Below are 22529 nucleotides of genomic sequence, written 5' to 3' on the forward strand. Positions count from 1 at the left end.
CCTTTCTCCTGTGAGGCCTGTTCATCCCTTCCAGTAACACGGGAGCCTGTCCTCTGTTTTTAGGATGCCTTGGGACAGATCTGCCTGACAGGCTTAAACTGGTTTAATGGCTTTTCCCTTTTCCACAGCATTCTGGGATCTCTAAAGGGAACAGGTGGGGAGCGGGGAACTAAGGATATCTTGAGAATGCTTTACACCTTCACCAAACTACCATTTCCAGGATTCGTTGGGGGAAGAAATGACAGTTCAACTACTATGGAAGTGACATGTTTTTGAATGTAGTTTTGGCTTTGAGCATTGTGGCTCTGCTTTGAGAGCGAGGGTGCTTCCCAGTCATTGTTCATTCTCTCAACATGGCTAATGCACATATCTACATAGATTTTAATCAGTCTTAAGTAGCACTTACTTCCTCTCCATCTCAGTCTCATTAAAACATTTCTTGGCACTGTGATAATTTATACTCTTAATGTTTGAGTAATTAATGCCCATAATAATAGTTTCTGAGGACTGAGTGAAGACTATGGTAGGTATTTCAATGTGGAAGGAAGATAATCTGCCTGCAAATGGCAAGGCTACTTGCAGCAAGCAGATACCGAGCTTTTAAATACTGATATTTATAAACTGCAATCATAGTTTGATATTGACATAGTTCATGTATTTAGCTGCTTCCTTAGATGCTGGGAAGAAGGTGCTTATTTATACAAAATAGCTGTATAACTTGTTCTGTTTTATATTGCTCTGGATCCTGCTCTCCCATTTGGGCTGCTCAGTTTTGTTAGAAGAATGTGTTCCCTTCAGCTTGCATACACTCTCCTTTTCCTGATTCACATGACGGGACAGAGAAACTTCTGCTTCTGGGCAGTGGCAAACCATAATTTGCCGTTTGGTCTGGATGAGGCTAACTATAGTTCATGCACATTATGACTTGTGCTTGTGCCAGGATTAAGTTGTGGTTTGGAAGACTTGTTTGAGGGAATACTCTGGTTTGTATAAATCATGGTTTGCCACATTTGGACAAAACAGAAGACTATGGTTTGCCACTAACTAGAAGCAGCATCTCCTTCCCCTGTGTGCATGGAGAAAGGGGCAGAGAGAGTGTGTGAGCCAAGGGTTTGAGATATCAGTCATCTGAATGTGACCATTGTCTTCTGAGTCAGAGGTCAGCCTCCACTTTCCTTATGTTAGAAATCAAGTATTTTGTGGTAGGCTCTGGGGAAGTGTCCCCAGACGGGATGTTTTCTGCCCCAGCAGTGGGTGATTAACCACCATCGGGTAGCATAGGAATCCATGTTCCTATAGGGTGCTAATATAGGCCATCTTCTGTCTAAGGGGTTATCACCTAGGCAGAAAAACAAATCGGTGCTTCATTATCCAGAGAAAATACTTTATTAACATAAAATGAAGAGTTTTGTGGGAAACAATCTTATGGCATAAAATAAGAAGTGTGTGTCTGGAACTAGCGTGATTTGTAAATGACACAGTTACCTACTTCCTCTTTTGTACTAGCAAAAGTTAAAAAGTGTTGAATTTCTGAAATGGATAACGCTCTCCCGGTGGTGAAAAAGACAGCAAGCTCCCAGATGGAGAGAGGAGCCCAATTTAGCCAGAGTGCTGATGTCTTTGGCTTTCAGTTTGGATTGGATCTGGCAGTTGCAAAGATTGGTAGCATTATGGAAATGAGATATAGGTACTAAAAAGTGCATCTTGGACAGATAATTTCTATGCAGATAATTTGCCATAAAAATTTATATCACAGTTCTTAAAAACGTCAGAGGTTTACTCTGTCTGGGGAAAAGTGATTTATGTGGTATTAAAACACTTTTTACGTTCCAGTCCTTTAGATTTAATGTTTATTGCCTATAAAAATGAAATCTTCCCATGGATATTCAAAAGTTTTGGTGCTTGTGTGAGTTATATTCTCAACTTAGGAGCTTGAATTGCTGTGGAGAACACAGCAAATAAATGGCAGAATGTTGTTACCTTGGATTCTCCTGCCTAGAAAATCTTGACTTGAATGTTAAAACTGTTTGGCAGATAGACTATGGCTGACCTTGGGAGTGGGTGACACAAAGTTAAAATGATCAGCTTTTTCAGGAGATTGTGACATACGTACACATCACTTGTAAAGGTAATTATTCCTAAGTATAATGATAGTTGTCGTGATGGTTGGCGCTGGCAGTGCCATGGGAAGCATACCGCTTAAGTTTTTTTGGGGTGTGTGTGAGGGGGTTATATACATATCTATTTGCTCTGTATACAGACTCTATCCTCACTAAGACCTTGACGATTTCCCCTCACAACAGTACAGCTAAAACTGCAAAATAAGATTTTGTCCTTGCTACAAGAGCACTGTTTTGTTTTCCTCCCATAGGATTGAATGGCGACTTTTCCTTGAGTGGAGGAAATTCAAGTAGTATTTGGGGGCACTACTATAATGGAGCTAAATCTGCTTTCTGCCCTTGGTGTGATGGCAGTATTTCGAGTGAGGAGCATTGCAAGCCCTAAATAAGTGCTGTAAACTATCTTGATTGTGTCCCAGAGGGTAGGTTATTTTTTTGAATTTTAACAGGGCCCTTTAATGATCACACCCATGCTAGTCTGCATAGTCTCATCCTGAGGTATATCTTAGAAACTGAGGCATGCAAATGCCTAATGGTGCTTATAAGTTTACTTTCATCATTTTTATTTCACAGACTGGCAAATGCAGACGGTGATGTGGGTTGCCTTTCTGTACATATGCCCATTCCCCTTTATACTTAGACTGGATAGGTGGCCTGCAGGAAACCTGACATGCTGCATTCAGAGTTGAGATTCTGAATCAGGAATGTTAGTTTTAAAACAAGAGGGTTTATAAAGAGATGCCAAACCTTCCCTCTCCTATACAGACTTTTTAATCAGTGTTTGAAATTAGCCAGGCGCCAGGCACATTTTTTGACTGGTTCGGGTCCAGTTGTAACCACATGGAGATCTCTGGATGCTAGATTGGCGACTGTGGAAAGCAAAATATCACTTAGAGAAGGATCTGAAATATTTTCCTTGAAGCTTGAATTAGTTTTATTGTGGATTGTTTTATTTGATGCTGTTGATTTGACTTCGTTAATTTTGTTGAACCCTTTCCACTTTTTGTTATCCTGCGGAGAGGGTGAGCAATCTTGCTGCAAACATTGCTATGAAAACTCCTGGGAGACCCGAAAGATGATGTGCAATATAAACTGATGTGTAAAGGAGGAGCTGGGAAATGAGAGCCGTTTTCAGTCTCTAAGAGACTGTATACATGTGTGAGCGAAAACCAAGCATGAAAAGAATAGAAACAATTTGATTCTTCCTTTTAGCCTGGACCCAGAACAAAAGAAAAGCTTGGCAGAGTTCAGTGCAGATGGTTTGTAGGAGCAAGGCAAATGTGAACTTGAATGAGCTTGATTTTGTGCTCTCTTTTGCATTACACAGAACTAGCATGCAGCATAACTTGATGTGATGTTTTAAAATGTGTTGCCTTGATTCATGATGAATGTTTTACGTTTAGGTGTTCTTCTTTGGCAAGACAAGGATCTCTTTAGTATGGGGCTTATTCACACCTTTACTATAAATACTGCCCATGCCTCTTCAGATGATGTTCAGCTGGATTAAGAAATTGACATGTAGCTGTTATATTGGACAGGCTCAAAATCAATGAGAGATGGTATTTCCCCTTTTTTTCTAATCAGTCAAATGATAGACAGTATGTGTGTTTGAGGAAATGTGAAGAATGCTGAAATAAGCATTACTTGTGATGTCCACATGCGCTTTCACACATCAGTCTTCCTTTGCTTCCGGTGGTACTCCTTATCTATTCTGCATCTTTCTTTTTCAAAAGGCTCTGAATTTGACAGACAAGCCTGACTCCTCCCAATTAATTTTTGACTTATAATTGTCAGCAGTGCAATTTGAAGTAAGCACATACACCCATACATTGTAGCCAGAAACATGTACTCAGAATTGACAAGAGTTTGGTTACTCCATTAAATATGTATTTATTGCCATATTTCATTTTGGGAGATACACCCTGCCATTCATTTCTAAACCCAATTCAAGCTTTAAATGTTCTGATTTTCAACTTGTTTTCCTCTCTTTGGCTCTGTGGTAGCCAGCTCCCAGTCACCCTGGGTCTGATACCGTTCGAGAGGAGGGTGTTCCTGGTTAACAGAGTGTTCCCCTCTGCTCAGCCATACCCTTCTCCCTTAAAGAATTCGCCACCACTGGATATAATTTCTCTGCAAGGCTGCTTCTTTATCAGTCAGCATAATAACCTTCCTAAAGGCTCCTGAAGGCTCCCAAGGTAGCATAGGTTTTGACTTCCAGGCTTGAGGATCTTGAAATAAGTTTTTGAAACAAGTTCTAAAGTTTACAAAGAGAAACATATGCATAAGTTACGGAAAACCAGTATATTCTCCTTTGGAGCAGAATGAAAAAACAAAATAAATTAAAATGCAATCCACTATCCCTGGGCTTCTGCAATCCCTAACTCACCAGGTTCTCAGAAGAATCATCTCTTGAGTAGCAACCTTTGCTTATCATGCTGAGCCCTACCCTGAACTGCTCACCTCCTGGCTGCCCATCTGTCTATATAACTTCCCTTTGTCCATCATATATTCTTCCCATAGGCTCCAAGATCAAGGAGGTTGGGAGCTTTTAATTTTCTTCCCCCCAGACAAGAGATGTGTCATTCCTAACATCCAAAATGAAGGGCCTTGATATTTGAGCCTCAGGGCAATTGCTAGGTTTCTCAGTTAACCTTGTAATCCCCAATGAACAAACAGGGTTTTTTTTTATTTACGCGCACACACACACACACACACACACACTATACATCTCATCATATGCAGCAATCCACACAAGTATCCCAGGGAGACAAAGTCCAATTTCTTTACAGGCCTACCAGTATTTTTCCTCATGGATCCTTTACTTGCAGGATTTTAATGTTAAAAAAATATATGAAACTAGTTGTGTTTTATTAATTCTGAAGGCATCTTTGAAGACTCCAGGAAAAAAAAAGATGTGGATATGAGTCTAACAAATAATATATAAAGATTTCAGGAAAGCACATATTTAAAGTTGCAAAGTGTGCGCCACTACGGCTGCGATGAGCAGCTGCAGCTTGGCGAACGGGCTCCCCATGCACGCTCAGCAGACAAACTGCACTCTGAGGCTTAATGCTTTCCTTGAAGCCAGCAAGGGGTGCTCAGAAAGCTAGCTTGACATGTGTGCTTTGGAAGAGGAAAATTCCCTCCCCTGTTTGGTTAGTGCCCCTAGTCAAGAATTCACAAACTGTACCAGGGCATGCTGATGTGATGTGAAAGAAGTATGTGTCACAAGAAATAAAAATTTAAATAGGGTCCTGTGGAACCAAAGTACTCACCCACAGAGGAGGCTACCTTTCACATCTCTACACTAATCAAGGCTTGGACCAAATATCCTTCCAGTCAGGTGATATTCCCTAGACAGTGTCTCACACACAGAAACATTGAGGATGAGCTCTTCTGTATGCAAGGATCTTTTCCTTTTATACACCGCAAACGAATCTGTTTGGGGAGGTCCTGTCCTAGCAAAGTGTTCTTCTGTTGAACAAGGAATATTTGAAGCCACAGATCTGATGCTAGGAGCTAAATCTGATGCAAAAACCTATTAAAATAAAGATGTTGCTTAGCTCTGGCTGTGCAGAGTTGTTCACACAACCTTTAACCCAGAACCTAGAAGCATGTGTGAGTTTTTCGTGGCAAACTGACCCCTGGGAGTTGCAGCATTTTCTGAGAACATGACCCCACAGTGCCCTGAGGAGCTGCAGGGAAAATGAGCCCTTTGTGGAAAGACGGCTTGCCCCTACTCCTCCTGCCACAGTCCAGCCCTCTGCATATGGTAGGTGACTGCATCTGGTAGGAAGAATTATTCCGCCAGGGAGGGGGAGGGATGAAGTCATCTGTTCCATCAGCTTGTAAAACCGAACTAATTAACAGACAATCAGCATTGATTGAGACAGCTGCATGCTCTGGGGAGCAATTGGAAACACACACACACCCCAGCTTTGCAAAGCCGTTGTTTTGCTGCTCTTAAGGCAAGGCACTGAATTTATGTCTTTGGGGTTGCTAGAGCTGGAACGAGAACAGGAAATTATTCCTGTCCTGAGAGTTCACACAATAAATGACAGATAGAAGCAATGTAAACAGGTGCTGGAATGCCCCCCCAAGAGTGATAAGACGTCAGTGTGGGTTGTCCTTTAATGATGGTAACGTAGTTGGTCCCATCTGAATAAATTACTGGATTTTGTCAATGGACATCTCAATAATGTTTTAGGTAGCAATTTCAGTATGTAAAAGTGTCCTGTTTCTTGGCAATTCCCTCCACAGGTTGCTGTTATAACCTCTTGTTTTCAGATGAGTTTATTTTGAGAGACTTTTGACAAAAGCATCAAGTTGAATTAAACTGATTTGGGCCATTGGGCCATTTACTTCAGTGTTGCCTACTGTACTGTGCAGCAGTCTTTGGGGCAGAGAGAAAGGTCTTTCTCAGCTCTGCTAATTGATATCATGGCTACCCAATATGCAAATATGATGTAATGCTCATTGGACCGGTGGGGACCCTGATTCAAACTCTCTTGGCCATGCAGCTCGCTAGGTGGTTCTGAGCCAGTTTCTCTGTCAACCTAGTTTGTCTTATAGGGTTGTTTTGAGGAGAAAGTGAGGAGTGGAATTGCATACACTGCCTTGAGCTCCTTGGGGGAAAGCTGAGATATAAATGTGATTAATAAATATGATTTAGGCATATAACCCATCAAGAGCCGTGCAAATATTTTGACAAAAATAATATTGCAGGGGAGGGACAGGCCCTGACAGCTTCAGGTTGGACTGAGAAACACCCTTGTCTTGAAACACTGTTTGTCAGTGCAGCCCAACACAGGAAAATCAACATACAGTGGTGCCTCACAAGACAAAATTAATTCGTTCCGCAAGTTTTTTCTTCTTGCGAGTTTTTCGTCTTGCGATGCACGGTTTCCCATAGGAATGCATTGAAAATCAATTAATGCGTTCCTATGGAAACCGCCTTCAGACCAGGTCCGGGGACAGTCTGTCCCCCGACCTCTTCTGAAGGCTGGGGGGGACGACAAGGGCTTTTCTTCCCACCCCCAGCATTTTAAAAAACCCCGGGACAGCGGAGGACTTCTCCGCTGTCCGGGGCGATCTTAAAATGCTGGCGGGCGGCATTTTAAAATCGCCCGGGACAGCGGAGGACTTCTCCGCTGTCCGGGGCGATGTAAAAGCCCGTGGGAAGGCAGGCAGGGGGGATAAAGACTTTTGCCCCCCGCCCACCTTCAGAAGAGGTCCTGGACGGGCGAAAGTCTTTGCCCCCCCCCGCCTGCCTTCAAAAGCCGTCTGGGACAGCGGAGAAACGCGCTGCCTTTCTCCGCTCTCCCGGGAAGGCAGGCAGGGGGGAGCAAAGACTTTCGCCCCCCGCCCGCCTTCAGAAGAGGTCCTGGACCTCTTCTGAAGGCGGGCGGGGGGCGAAAGTCTTTGCTACCCCCCCCGCCTGCCTTCAAAAGCCGTCCGCGATAGCGGGAAGCGCTTCCCTGCTATCCCAGGCTGCTTTTAAAATGCTGGCGGTGGGGAGCAAAGCCTTTCGGCCCCCGCCGGCCTTCCTGGACCTCTTCTGAAGGCCGGAGGGGGGGAAAGGCTTTGCTCCTCACCACCAGCATTTAAAAGAGGTCCCCGGAGATTTCCCTATGGGCTTTCTTCTTGCGAAGCAAGCCCATAGGGAAATTCGTCTTGCGAAGCGCCTCCAAAATAGAAAACCCTTTCGTCTTGCGGGTTTTCCGTCTTGCGAGGCATTCGTCTTGCGGGGTACCACTGTAGTGACCACCAGATGCTTTTGTAATACCACTTCCACCCATCTCTTCCAGCATGACCAGTGATCAGGAATGATGGAAGCTGTAGTCCAAAACATCTGGAGGCCACCAGCTTGGTAAATGCTGTTACGTTTTTCTGCCTCTGGTGGAAGAGTGGAATAAAAATGCAACAAGCTGTAAAAGGATAGCCCCTGATTAAGCGGAGCCTTAACAAGTTCTCTCCCTGCCCCCATTTGCCATCAGAGCCAACCCTTCCAAAGTTAAAAATAAAAACTCGATGTGTGGATATGACATCCTCCAGGATGACAGACAGGGTGAGGTAGCTGGGGGGTTTCTTGCCTTTTGTAAAGGCAAATGAAATCTTTAAAAGCATAAAAGGTTTAAGTCTAATTTTAGTATGATTCCAGTAGAAATAGATATCTCATTAATCATATTTATGTTTTTGCTCGGTATTAATGTTCCTGCTGCAAACATTAAATTAACCTTATGTAGTTGTTTGGTGCACTGTTTAAAAAGATGAAACTAATGAAATCTGTACTTGTAGAAGTCTTGGGAGCAGCTGCTTGGCAGCTGTGCGCTTTAGTAGTATCTCTCTGAAGCTCCTGCTTCTGGATCTTTTAAAAATTTCTTCCATTTTGTGGTGGCAGAGGTATTAGATCTAGACAGAATGTGACCATCGTCTCAGATAAGTACAAAAAAAGTATTGGCCTGGAAAGAAGTCTGCAGCTTAGTAGTAGTAGTAGTAGGCAGTTCCCCAATATCCTTATACATAAATATCCTGCATTTTTATAATTATGAAACTCAGCAGTTACTGACAGTTGCTCGTCTAGGTATGGTGTAGAGGTTGTGGTTTCAGGTGCCTTTAAACCAAGGGTGGGGAACCTGTGGCCCTCCAGATGTTGCTGGACTAAGCCCCCATAAGCTCTGACATCATCATTATTAGTCCATCTGACTGGGTTTGGTAGCCACTTTGGTCACTTTGATCGGACTGGGTTTGGTAGCCACTTTGGTCAGCTTCCAGCAAATTATAAAACACAATAGAACATAAAACATTAAAAACTTCCCTATATGGGGCTGCCTTATATTTTTAGGTGAGAAAAAAGTCTCGAGGGAGGCAGGTGAACCTCAAGTGAATTGAGGTTTGTGTATTCAGGTAGGCTTTGGATGATCTTACAATGATCATAACGTTTGGGCAGGTTTGCGTGGGAGAATATGATTCTTTGAATGCCTGGCTCCAAGCCAAAGTCAGGGTAATTGAGGAGCAAAAGTCTTACCTTCATCTCCTCAGAGTCTTGGCAGACAAACTCATTTGGGGAGATACTTCTATGCAAGCCCCACTGCAGTGATTCTAAACCATACAGAATTGTGCTTAAATGCCCTCTCTGGTGAACATTTCCCCAAACGCCACAAGTGCAGGAAAATCTTAGTGGCTATAGCTTAGTTTCAGCCAAGAAACTAGATCCTTTCTCCACTTCGATGTTAATGCTTGATAGACATGAATAATCAGATACTTTGATTTGCTGATCTGTCTGTCTCCACCTTTACCATCCTGAAAAGTCACTGTCTAGGCAAGCTGCTTGATCTTGCCTCATATAGATCACCTCTGACTGTTGCTCATGTTTCTGATTTCCTGTGTGAGTCTTGATATTAGCTGTGGATATTTTCAACAACTGGCTCAAGGTATCTTGGGCAGCTAACAGGAATCAGGGTTGTGCCTGCCCCACTTCTGTTGTTTAGTCGTTTAGTCGTGTCCGACTCTTCATGACCCCATGGACCAGAGCACATCAGGCACTTCTGTCTTCCACTGCCTCCCGCAGTTTGGTCAGACTCATGTTTGTAGCTTCAAGAACACTATCCAACCATCTCGTCCTCTGTCGTCCCCTTCTCCTTGTGCCCTCAATTTTTCCCAACATCATGGTCTTTTCCAGGGAGTCTTCTCTTCTCATGAGGTGGCCAAAGTATTGGAGCCTCAGCTTCAAGATCTGTCCTTCCAGTGAGCACTCAGGGCTAATTTCCTTAGGCATGGATGCGTTTGATCTTCTTGCAGTCCATGGGACTCTCAAGAGTCTCCTCCAGCACCATAATTCAAAAGCATCAATTCTTCGGCGATCAGCCTTCTTTATGGTCCAGCTCTCACTTCCATACATCACTACTGGGAAAACCATGGCTTTAACTTTAACTTCTAGACCCATTTAATAGAAATGTGCTGTTCTCAAATGTTTCGTAGGTCCCAAGTACGTAACATACTCTTTAGAAATTTGCAGTTTGTCTTGTTTTATTTCAGTGTGTTTGTTATCTCTTTCTGCCTTTTTGTTTGAAAATAATTATTGCCTTGCACATATACTAGTTTTCTTCCTGATTAACCCTCCTTTGGGGGGGGTATATTTTGAGCTCATGCTTTTTAAACAGATTGCTAATATTCTTTTAAAGGCCTTCTGCTTAGTTGTTAGACACATTGGTTTCTGTTATGTGCATGTGTGTACGTACACACACACACACACACACACACACACACACACACTTTTTGGGCTCTTTACTCTGAAATGCATCCAAGGCTGGTTTGTCCAACTGTTAAGGATTTCCTTCTTTTTTATAGTGTTTCCCCATATGTTACAGAGTTTCATCAAAGTCTGTTGACATTCTGCCTTACTTCCCCCTATATTCAGCGCTGCGAACCAGGAAGCCAACCGCACTGAGCCTAATAAGGTTTACTCTTAAGTAACTGTATACAGAAATTGAGCCGTCAAAATAAAATGAATTTAAAAGGTGGGCACATCTTCTTTTATGGTGAGAGGAATATTTTAAATCTGAATCTCTGTAATCCTGGGACGGAAAGTATGTTATCCCCTGAGGCACCTTGTTATACAGCTGGCAGGATTTTGAGAGATTCCAGGGTCTCTCTTTCTTTTCTTTTTTTTCGTTGCTCCAGCGCTCGTGTGGTGATAAAAAAAGCTAAATATTGAAAAAACTAGAAAATGTATGAAATGTATCAATCGTATTGCATTATTGGGAGGATTTGAATCAAGTTGTTCTAATCAGGAATGAGATTATAGAACACAAGATAAACATCCACTGACCTTTGTTTGGCATCTGTATTGTTCATAAATTGATAAAGAAATGCTAATTACATGCAGCTAAAGTAGGATACTGTCACTTGGAGTATGTCTTACATGTGCCCCCTTGTTTCTGAATGAGCAGCCCATGTGTGCTAGTTTCCCTTGAGTGGGTTTGAATCAGATCAAGGGAAGTAATAGCATCACTCTATTCTGTGTCCAGTTTGGGTGCCACAATTTAAGAAGGGTGTTGATGAGCTGGAACATGTGCAGAGGAGGGCGATCAAGATGCTCAAGGGTCTGGAAACCAAGACATCTTAGGAGCGGTTGAAGGAGCTGGGTATGTTTAGCCTGGAAAAGAGGAGACTGAGAGGAGATATGATGGCCTTCTTCAAACATCTCTAGGGCTGTCGCATGGAAGAGGGAGCAAGCTTGTTTTCTCCTGCTCTTAGAGGGTAGGACTTGAACCAGTGGATTTAAGTTACACAGAAGGAGATTTTATTAAACGCCAGGAAGAACTTTCTGACAGTAAGAGCTGTTTGGCAGTGGAACAGACTCCCTCAGAAGTTGGCGGGCCCTCCTTCACCAGAGGTTTTTAAGTAGATGTTAGATGGCCATCTGAGGGTAAGGGCTGTTCAACAGTGAAATGGACTCTCTTGGAGATTGTGGACTCCCCTTCATTGGAGGTTTTTAATCAGAGGTTGTATGGTCATCTGTCATGGGTGCTTTAGTTGAGATTCCTGCATTGCAGTGGTTGGACTCATGACCCTTGGGGCTCCCTTCCAACTCTGTGATTCTGTGAATGTCTGGGAGCTATGTGGTTCCCATGTTGTAAACATTTATCTTGTGCACACATAGCTGTGTCAGGAGGCAGTTAGGTGTAGGTTCTGACCACACAGCTAAGCCCAACATTATGACATCACCACTTCTCTTGGTTTCCAAGAGGATTCAGAGGGGTGAGAAGATTGTTAAAACCACAAGAATCCTGATTGGCTGAGTGAATTCTCTGTATTTGATGGAGCCAGTGGCATTGATATTTTTTCCCCTGTAACCCTCCAAAACTTAAGAATGCCATTCATATGTCAGTTTCTCTTAGAACAACTATATCCATTGAATTGGAACCAGATACAAGTGCTCCAAGTGTCCAGAAAATGTTATGGTGGTCTGTCTCTGCTATTTTAAACACTCAACCCCAACCCCACTACCGATTGTGTTTTATTCCAAGTGATAGTGATGTTATTTGTTGAGTTATTACGTAACCAAAATCTGTGTAGTAGGCATGGGGGACAAGCGAATTATTATTATTATTATTATTATTATTATTATTATTATTATTATTATTATTATTAATACCCTGCCCATCTGGCTGGGCTTCCCCAGCTACTCTGGCCAGCTTTCAACAAAATATTAAAATACAGTAGTCTATTAAACATTAAAAGCTTCCCTAAACAGGGCTGCCTTCAGATGCACCCAAGATTTGCAAAAGTACAGAAACCCTTTAGGAACAAGCCCCAAACGACTCCAAAAATATAGTATCAATCTGGTCACAGAATGCTAAATTATACTTGCATCATTTTCATTTCAGAAAATTGTAGCAATGTGGACGATGTATGTGTAACTGAAAGACAAGTTTCTAAGCAGCATTTAAGAGACTGGCAGTGGGATGTGGCTCATATGCACCTTCTCTGGAGCAACACCCCCCCAAAAAACTTGAATGTGGTTAATGGGCACATCAGCTATGGCTACAGACAACCAGGTTCCTTGCGTAACCAGGTCTATTAATAAGGTTTTGAAGTTGGTTCAGGATGCTGGGCATGCATAATGTTATTGCAGATGTATCCCACAGCTACTTAATGACAGCAGGGGGTTGGGGTGCAGTTTTGCTCTGGGAAAGGGAAGAAAGTACACAATCCCATATAAATTATGTCTGCTTCAGCCAGCAGGTGAAGAGGAGGAGGGATTGCCAAAGAGTGTCTGAACTTGTGGTTAAGGTCAGCTGTCAGAGACATGCCTTCTCCTTCTCAGGCATTCCCACTCTCTTTGACTGAAAAGGGGAAAGCTTTGAAGGCGCCACTCCGCCGCACACAACATTTTGTTGCGAGGGAAGGGGCTCTCTTTCCTTCTGACTCACTAGTGAGCTGTTTTTCTCACTTCTCATGAACATCAGATTTGGAATGAAAGGAAATCGATTAAAGGTAAAGACAAATCTAGAGGCAAATCCTCCCACAAGGTACATAACACAACTTCTATTGACTTCATGGGAATGTGGTGCATATACTTGAATTTAGTGCTTAAATAAAATGGACAGAGATATGGGGGGAAACATGATAGTGCGGCGCAGCAATGGATCTCAGCACAGCTGGGGCATTTCTGCCAATACACGTCCCCTGCTATTTAGAGTGTGCAAAAAGTAAGGGAATCTCTTGGGTAGAGGTGGAAGATACGGTGAGGTGACTGGTGCATAGCAACATTGCAGAGTGACACAGTTCCTGGACTCATTTTTGTCGTGCATAAAACCAGCAAACATGGAACAAGGCAGTGGATGAATTAATCAGAGAATTTGATCAGCTGCCATCCATTGATCTTACGGCCAAACACTTTTAAATTAAGCAAGTTGCAAAATTGTCTTTTCCTTGGCAAGCTGCTGTCTGGTTTTGTGATCTGGAGTTCATGGCCTGGCTTGGTGGTGGTGCTTTCAAGAATCTCAAGTCTTTGCTAGTCCTGCTTGCTGGGAGAGCCGCCACAAGGTAGAATACATAGTGCTGGGCTAGATACAACCAACTTTGTATTCAGCATGTATTCATGGGAGGTATGAAGTATTCTAAAAAGAAAGGTGCTGGGGCTGAAACTCCCTAGAAACTGGAGTCTATGGCTGAAAATATTTCTCCACCCTCCACCCCTCAGTCATGGATCCTTAGACATCACTTCCTTGTTAACAAGCTTTACTAGTGATATAAAAACCATAGCAGTTAAATTTTGATATGTGATGTTTGGCCAGCTATGGCTTTGAAAAGGAGCTAGCTTTTCAGATGAAGCACTGAAATTGGTTTTGTTGTGAAAAGCTGTATAGTTGTAGGTACTTAAGAGGACAGGACGTTGTTGTTGTTGTTGTTGTTGTTGTTGTTACTACTAGGTGTGTCCAGTTTGTTTTCTACACTCTTGTAGTAGAGATATTATAAGGACCAGAAGATAGGCCTTCTCTACCCCATTGTACACCAGCCTGTTGCTCTCTTGATGTTTTGGAATACAACTCCCATCAGCTTATTAGGATATCAGGCTGGCAATGGCTGGGCCTAATGGAATTGCCCCTGTTGTGGGTTTGGTTGAATTAATTCATAAGAAAGGGAAAGCAACTCTGTGTCTTCTTGATTAGCTGAAAGGGAAGAAATTGGCCAAAAGGGTCAAGTTCAGCAGAACAAGTTCCTATACAAATAAAATCCACATTTATTGTGTCTTGTCTCTAGAACCTGAAAACCCTGAAAGGTCAAATAATGTATTAGTTGTGATATTCAGTAGTTATTCATAATGTCAAAAGTCATGCCTAAAAGGTAGATCTAATGCAATACTAGTAGAGGCATGCAGCCTTAAATGATCTTGCCTTACCCAAGGAAATAGGGGAATGTCATTTATGCAAGTTTGTATTGACCTGCAACTTCATGGAGAGTCTTATAATAACTTTGCATGAGAGGTGGCAAGGAAAGAATGGTTCAGTTAAGGGATTTAAAACAATGAGATCTATTTACTTTCACCACCTGAGTTTTCAAATTTTGTCTTTTTGGGGAGGCAAGAGTATCCGGGCATGGTTAAAATTATGGTCCCTCTTTCTTTTTCATTGATAGAGGGAGCTTGATGCCACAGCGACAGTGTTGGCAAACCGCCAAGATGAAAGTGAACAATCAAGAAAGAAGCTTATTGAACAAAGCCGTGAGTTCAAGAAAAACACTCCAGAGGTAAGCTGTGATGTTAATTCTGCAAATCTCTACTTCCCAGAATATTAACAGACCCACAATTTTTTTCCCATTGAAACAAAGTTGTGTGTCTTGTACTTGCAGATTATTCATTGGAACTCATATTTTAAGCTTGGGGTATATATAACTTTGGGTGTGTGTTTCTGACTTGACTAGAAGCAGTCTAAACTATAACACTGCCTTTATTCACACTGTGGAATCAGCACGCATATGAGAGAGAGAAAATTCTACTGCTTTTATGTTCCTGTAGAAAACATCCATAAAATTAATTAATAATATAATGCCACTTAAACTGAGCAGATTCAAAATTGTAATGACCTTTTTGTTGTACCTAGGAAAATAATAATATATTAATAGACAGCTCTTTGGGCATGTTAAAAGTAGCTTTTCTGTTATACGCATAATATTTAATGTTAGGGACATGTTTGCTATAGAGTTGTATCTAAAAGCATATATTTATTAAAGCTTTGACTTGGTTTGAAAGTATAATTTAAAGTACAATAAGTGTGCTTTATTGACACACACACACCCCTCACCGCAACATAATTTCAGTTGACATGCCTTTGGCTATTGGAAAAAGCTCTGATATATTTATACAGCATATAAAATTAACATGGCATTTTAAAAGTTGCACTTACTAAATAATAGGTTAAATAAACATGCTAAAACAGGTCTCAGTCAATTTAGGATGTCAGAAAAATTCAAATAAAACTTGTCCAGAAAATTCACACCAATGAAATCACGCAGAGGTGGCAGGGGGCATTGCCCCACTCCACCCCCACCCCCCTTTTGGCCATATTTACCTTGCTTTCTGCATCCATTTGAAGTTAACTATTTCATCATTGGCTACTGTTAAGAATCCATTAAGGCAGTGCTTAATGCTCTGGGGATGTTTTCACTCCATGAATGTACGTAATGATTATGTGCTATGTAGGTTAACAAACCATAGTGAATTCATGTCTCAGCTGCAGCATTTAATAAAGTGAATTTTACCAAAGTGATTTTTACTAAGGTCCTGTGACCAATTGAAAATGTGGAATATCTATGGCTTGGTAAAAGTAGCTCCTCATGTTAGCTTTATTGCATTAGGTAAGATTACAATCTTTTCTGTATGGGCAGAAAGCACATTTGAAAGGTTCTTCCGTGTAGTGGTGTTGAGATTGCAAAGATCGACAAGTATAGAATGGGAAGTGTTTTGCTATCTTGGTTGAGTAAATGTGTTGTGTAAGCATGAGCATAGCCCACCGTTTTTCATTTTGGTACCTTTCAGAAAGTAGCTGAGCTGCAGCTCAGTGGAAGAGCATGTATTTTGCACATTGAAGGTCCTTGGTTCACTTTCCTGCATTTGTACTTCAACAAAACTTGTGTGTTGGGCTGGAGATATCCCTGTCTTGAATCCCTGGATAGCTGCTGCTAGTGAGGGTTGCTAATACCGGACTAGACAGACAAGTGTAAAGAATTCATGTGTTCCAAAGTCTGTTTGCCTAGCAAAGTGCTTGATTTTCAAGATGTAAATTCTGAAATTCCTTGACTTTTAAAAATACTACTTTCTGGCTGCTGTTCTGAGATGTGAGATGGACCACTTGATTTAACTGAGAGAATCGTAGAAGACAGCTTTGGTGACGAGGAGAAGAGTAAGGCACTTTTAGTACCGGGAGCGGGGGAATACTAAAATAAAAGAGTCTCTAACAGTGGCTAATTTGTGGCTTTCAAGATATTGTCAGACTACAGCTTCTATTGTCTCTGACTTTTGGCTGTACTGATTGTGACTGATGAGAGTTAGAGGCCCAATAGCACTCAAAGGGCTACAGCCCCACCCCCCAGTGCCCTAACACAATAGCAAAAACCAAACCAACTGTTTTGATACCATAATTCACAGCTAGTGAATTTGCAGTGAACTTTCACAGTGATGACAGAGACAATGTCATCTAGACAATGTTGGATGCAATAAGGTAGAAGAAAATATTTATATTTATCCTATACTTTTTGAGTGTTTGTGTTAACACAGATCTGTTGTTTGGAACATGAACAAATATTGATTTGTGTAGCTGAAGCTATTACAAAAACACAAACTATGTAAAGAGATTGCATGTAATGTGCCCACATGAGATTAAACAAAAAAACCTTTGTATATTGCAGCTTCTGTCTGTTGTTCCTTAAATGAGCCTGCAGCATGTTAGGATTCAGAAGGCCCAAAATAATAAAGTTGCACACATTTTGTGTTGTTGTTTTGGTGTGGAGTTGTTTGCAAATAATGTAATGGAGAACCTATTTGCTCACTCTGCAAAGGGGTTTCACCCTTTTGACTTAACGAGTTTTGTTATTAATCTATATACCGTATTATACACACTTCTTTTAAGAGCTAAACATTGAAGTGGGGCCAATTAAAGAATCATAAGAGACCTGTCTCAGCTGCAGCATGCTTGATAATGTAGTTACTTCATGCAAAGACTGAGGACACAACTCAGGCAGCAAGAACCGACAGGGCCATCTTGTGCTCTCTCAGGTGATTACAGGCACCAGTGGATAGCAGCTCTCATTGCCACAGCCAGGGAAGGTATCAGAAGAACTGCTTAGGCCAACAGAAGCATTCACAAGGCCTGACACTTTGCTGTTGTTGAAACGGATGGCATTGCAAACTTTGGGTGTTCCAGACTAAATGTGAGTTCCTTGTCAAACTGAACTCAAACATTCAGTGAACCACTGAGATGAATTATATTTCTAAGATTTTTATCCTGTTCCTTTATGGAACCAATTTCAACATACCGTATTTTTTGCACCATAACACTCACTTTTTTCCTCCTAAAAAGTAAGGGAAAATGTCTGTGCGTGTTATGGAGGGAATGCCTATGGGTGGCATGCCTACGGATTTTCCTCCTCTAAAAACTACATGCGTGTTATGGTCGGGTGCGTGTTATAGAGCGAAAAATATGGTAGTTAATGCATTTATAACGTAATTCTGTGCATGTTTTCTCAGAAGAAAGCCTACTGTGTTCAATGGATTTTCCTCCTTTGTAAGAAACGTTACCACTGAGTTATGCCTCTTCCTCAAAGTAGATTATCTTAACTGTTGTATATAATGATTCTATGAAAGTGAACCATTCCCTAAAAAGAATTTCTCTTTGCCTTTTACTCCAGCACACGAGAGTCAGCATATACTAGTAGGGCTTTAAAGCATGTATCTAAAGTGAAATAAAGGAAAATAGTGACATTAATTTTTTTTAATGGGCAGACTATGTGTAGGTTCTAGGGATGCGGGTGACGCTGTGGTCTAAACCACTGAGCCTAGGGCTTGCCAATCAGAAGGTTGCCGGTTCGAATCCCCGCAATGGGGTGAGCTCCCGTTGCTCGGTCCCTGCTCCTGCCAACCTAGCAGTTCGAAAGCACGCCAGAGTGCAAGTAGATAAATAGGTACCGCTCTGGCGGGAAGGTAAACGGCGTTTCCATGTGCTGCTCCGGTTTTGCCAGAAGCGGCTTAGTCGTGCTGGCCACATGATTCGGAAAAACTGTCTGCGGACAAATGTCTGCTCCCTCAGCCAGTAAACTGAGATGAGCGCCGCAACCCCAGAGTCGTTTGCAACTGGACTTAACTGTCAGGGGTCCTTTACCTTTTTATGTGTATGTTCTACTCCTGTTTCCAACAAGCAGGATGGAGTCGTAGGCATTGACCATTTGTTTGTTTGTTTATTTAAATATTTATAAATCATACATTTCTTTTTTTAAAAAACCCAGAAAAGCAGTATACAGCATACATTAACTTTAATAGAACAAGTAAAAACTGGTTGGAAGAAACTGAGTTATTGAGAACTTGCATTCCTGTTTGCATATGCTTGAAGTTACAGTAGATGGAGACTGGGAGGAACTTTGCTATACTGCTAGATTTGCACCAGGGGAAATTATTTCCCAGTTTTGGTACTACTGTGAAGGTTAGTATCAATTCCTTGAATTGTGGGGGTGGAGGATAGTAAACTTAAGTGAAATAGGACCCAAGCCGTATGGCCTAGTCAGCAGGCCCCATTCAGAAGCCTGGTGGGCCACATGTTGGAATTATAAATTAAATTACAGGGTGGTACACATACACAAATGGGGGTAGGTTACTGGTCTACCAGTAGGTAAAACTCCTCATTTCAAAATGTTTATTGATGTAAATGGTATTAGCAACAAACATGGCCTTCAAGGCAGTCCATTGGGTTATTTTATAGAGCCTACAAAGCTGTAGCTAAGTCTCTTTAATATCCTGGTTTGTCCTGCTTGAATCTTGGTGGCACACAATGGGTGGGGAGAGAGGAAAGGCGTTTCAGACAAGGTCATGCCAGAGCTTTAATTTTTTTCAGTTGCCTTGTTGATTTCTATGCAGCAGACAGACAGTGACAGTCAGTGTTGGAGTATCTGAGTGAACTCCTTAGGATTGTTTCCCTCTCAAATTTTTCCATGTCTTGTCACAGGTTTAGTAGTTTAAGCATCTCTTGGCTTTTAGCTTTCCACATACTGGTGTCCTGGGTGCCTAAAGAACTTTCTCAGAATCCGTTGCAAGTAAACTGGTATTTAGAAGAACCCTGGAGCAGAGCCCCACTCTGCTGAACTGTCAGTGGCAGTTACAACTCTGCAAGGTCTGCAGACTGGGCTCTTAGGATGTTCCAGAGATCAGAGAGACTCGATCAAGTATGTTTTTTTTTTTGTAGCTCTTTTAGCAAATTCAAATCTTTTCTTCTGGGCTGCATGCTTTCCAACTGCACAGAGATCAGGTGTCCTCAGGAACAGAATCTGTCTTACCAACCACCTTCTGAGACTTTGCATGGGACCAGCTGCCTTAGCAGCAGGAATGCAACCTCTCCTAAGACTAAGCCCCTGCTGCAGAAGTATTGCATATTTTTTTACACCAGTGGTTTGTTTCTGTGCTTCGGCTTATTTTTACTACAGTATTTTGGAGATGGATGCATTTGTAATATGTGTAGCGCGTGCAGGTATTGCTACCACTGAAGTTAGGGGAAAAAGTTTTCTAAATCTTTAAATTCAAAGATTTATTCAGCTGATCCTCCCCTCCCTCTGGGTCTTATTACATTATCTTGGAAAACATCTGGTGCCATATGTCTGTGTTCCGGCTAATGTAGCATAGTTTGGGAGCAACAGCCAGCGGCTACATCCCTCAACAACTTGACGCAGAAGTTTGATACTGATTGCTACCAAAATGTATGTCTTGGTTGAAAAGACCCTGTGAAAGGAACTTCCAGTGACTTGGCCCCAGTTTTCTTCGAACTTCTTTTTGGCAGGTATGTGTGAGGAATGCTTCAGGTTACTTCATTATGCATTCAGAATATTTAAGTTCATGTGTTGTGAAATGGCTTGCATATGAATTGCTTCAGCTGACAGGAATCTTGTTTCACTTCCAAATTGGTAATGTGAATTATATGGATATCTTGTGCCATCTCAATATGTCTCTAGGGAGCTTGCAAAAATGCCCCAGTCACTTCTAGAATAACCAGCCCACTACCAGTTTAACTAGTCAGGAACTAAAGCACAACTCAACACTTTGAGATCAGTATTCCTTTGTATGCCCCACTAAAATGAATGGGAGTTAGTCAATAATACGAGCAGATTATAATGTTGAAAGAGCAATGCACATGTAATGGAACAAACATGCTCAGTCTCCGCTTGTTCTGGGAACCCCCCTCCCACAATACTACTGCTTTTTACCCTGTTTCAGATTAATATTGCTTGGCCTTAGTCCTAGTTAACCCAAATTTAGGGGGTGCTCCAAAACCCAGGCCCTGAACTTCATGTGAGCTTTTGTTAACATCAGACATACCAAATGTGTGGGATTTGTTCACAACAGGGAAAGGTCTGGATGGGGAGGGAGCGTGCTGTCCCATGACCCATCCCTGATTCTTTAACCCTTATTAAAGAGGGTCAGCTATTGCTGCATTTGTGCTGGGAGAATACTGGCTCCCTGTGAAACTGGCTGCAGAACTGAAGCGACTCCCTCCTTCATGTGCTCCCTTTTATATATCTGTTGAGAAAAAGCAGCTAGATTTTGAGCAAGCTCGGGAGAGAGCTTTGTTGCATTGTTAAAGCAATGGGCCCTCTGGGGAGTTAGTCTCTCATTGTAAATAAGCAGTGAATGCTCAGAGGTAAAATTTATGAGTTAACCTTGCTGTGAGAGTTTGAGTACAACTGACAAAAGGTGATATTTCTGGACAAGGCCTCGCTAGGACTGTACATTAGGTTCTGTTACATAATGGTGATATCATGCATTTGAATTTTCTGCAGTTAGTCACTTTAATAAAATAGTTAATTATAGGGTGTTCTGGCCATTTTAGGATTAAGACTGTCTGAAACATATACTGTGTTAAAATCAGGAGGTGGGGGGAAGAGGCTTTAATTAAAAACAGCCATTTTGTTTTGCCAGCTGTGCAGCTTCTTACAGGTCCTGCAGCTCATCATCTAAGCATCCCTTATTAATTTTTGAGAACGTGGTCGATCTTGATAATTTAGAATCTCCTCAAGTCACTCAGGAGCTCGAATTGACCACATAATTGCTAGTAGAAATACTTATTTTATAAATGGCTTTTAGCGGCTTTGTTCTGCATGCCCAGGAAATCATCAGAGGTGGGAGTTTGGAGGGTTAATGTGGATCAAAAAGCTAAAGGCATTTTTTATTTGTTCAAGCCTAGAACTGGGAATATCGAAGGGAGAAACTGAGTTGGCTCCCGCTCAGTTTTGCAGTGCAATTCCACTGTAGCCACAAATGGTGTCTGAAGATGTTGGCTTAAAAAAAATAGCCATTTGCAGCTGCACCTGTTTAAAAGTCTGATTGGATGCAAGATTCAGGCCCTCTCTACACTGTATTGCATTTAAAGCAGTATCATGCTACTTAAACTGTCATGGCCTCCCCTAAAGAATCCTAGTTCGCTAACACTTCTGAGAAGTGTTAAAACCTGGACGGTATGTACGGAGGTCCTGGGTTACCCAGACAACAAGACCCCCCTCTCGGCCTCACTGATGTGGTCCTAAGCAAAGCAGTTAGAGTTGTCTGAAACTTTTCAGCACCCTTAACAAACTGACTCACCTGAAACCATGGAAGGGAGGGGGAGTTTTTCTGAGGGTGTGTAATGGTTGCTATTTTAAACTCGGAAGCTTTTTAGCCATTGGAGTGAAAGGTGTCCCCATTCAGAAAACAAGGAGGCTCAGCTACAAGAGGTTTTGTGAACTTACCACTAGTATGTCCAAATCCCCATTAGCCATGGAATGTGCTGACCTACAGCTCTTGGCAATGGTCAGATGATTGTGCTAAAATGGATTGGGGAATATGTCCTTATAATTGTGAGTGGGATCCGTGTGTCATGGTATTAGATGTTAGGGGTTTAACATTGCTTCAGAAGCCTGGCTGATCCCCCTATCTGCCATTGCTGCTAATGATGTCTGAACTGCCTCTGCCTGAAGTGACCTCTGCTCCCTTTCTGACTATTTTCCTTTGGGCAAAAGAGGCCCTTGGAAATTTGATTGCCGGCCTCATGGCCATTTCATCTATCCGGCCTGCATATGTGCTCAGTGGTGAGGCATGGAAGTGAGAGAGTGGGCTTTTACTGCCCATCGGACATCTGTTTTCTAGACTCTGATGGTCAAATCCAGTTGGAA

At 42.0% G+C, this 22529-nt stretch overlaps 1 protein-coding gene across 8 annotated transcripts in view; it reads left to right on the forward strand.

Moving 5' to 3' along the window:
* Window positions 1-22529, forward strand: part of CUX1 (cut like homeobox 1) — a 259697-nt gene that overhangs the window by 47045 nt on the left and 190123 nt on the right. For all 8 annotated transcript variants that reach the window (XM_081172847.1, XM_081172850.1, XM_081172849.1 and 5 more), the window contains exon 2: window positions 14766-14876. In XM_081172847.1, coding sequence (XP_081028973.1) covers window positions 14766-14876 — 111 coding nt within the window. The remainder of the gene's footprint in view (window positions 1-14765; window positions 14877-22529) is intronic.

The sequence above is a fragment of the Podarcis bocagei genome (assembly GCF_964188305.1).
Source record: "Podarcis bocagei genome assembly, chromosome: 15".
NCBI classification, from domain to species: domain Eukaryota; kingdom Metazoa; phylum Chordata; class Lepidosauria; order Squamata; family Lacertidae; genus Podarcis; species Podarcis bocagei.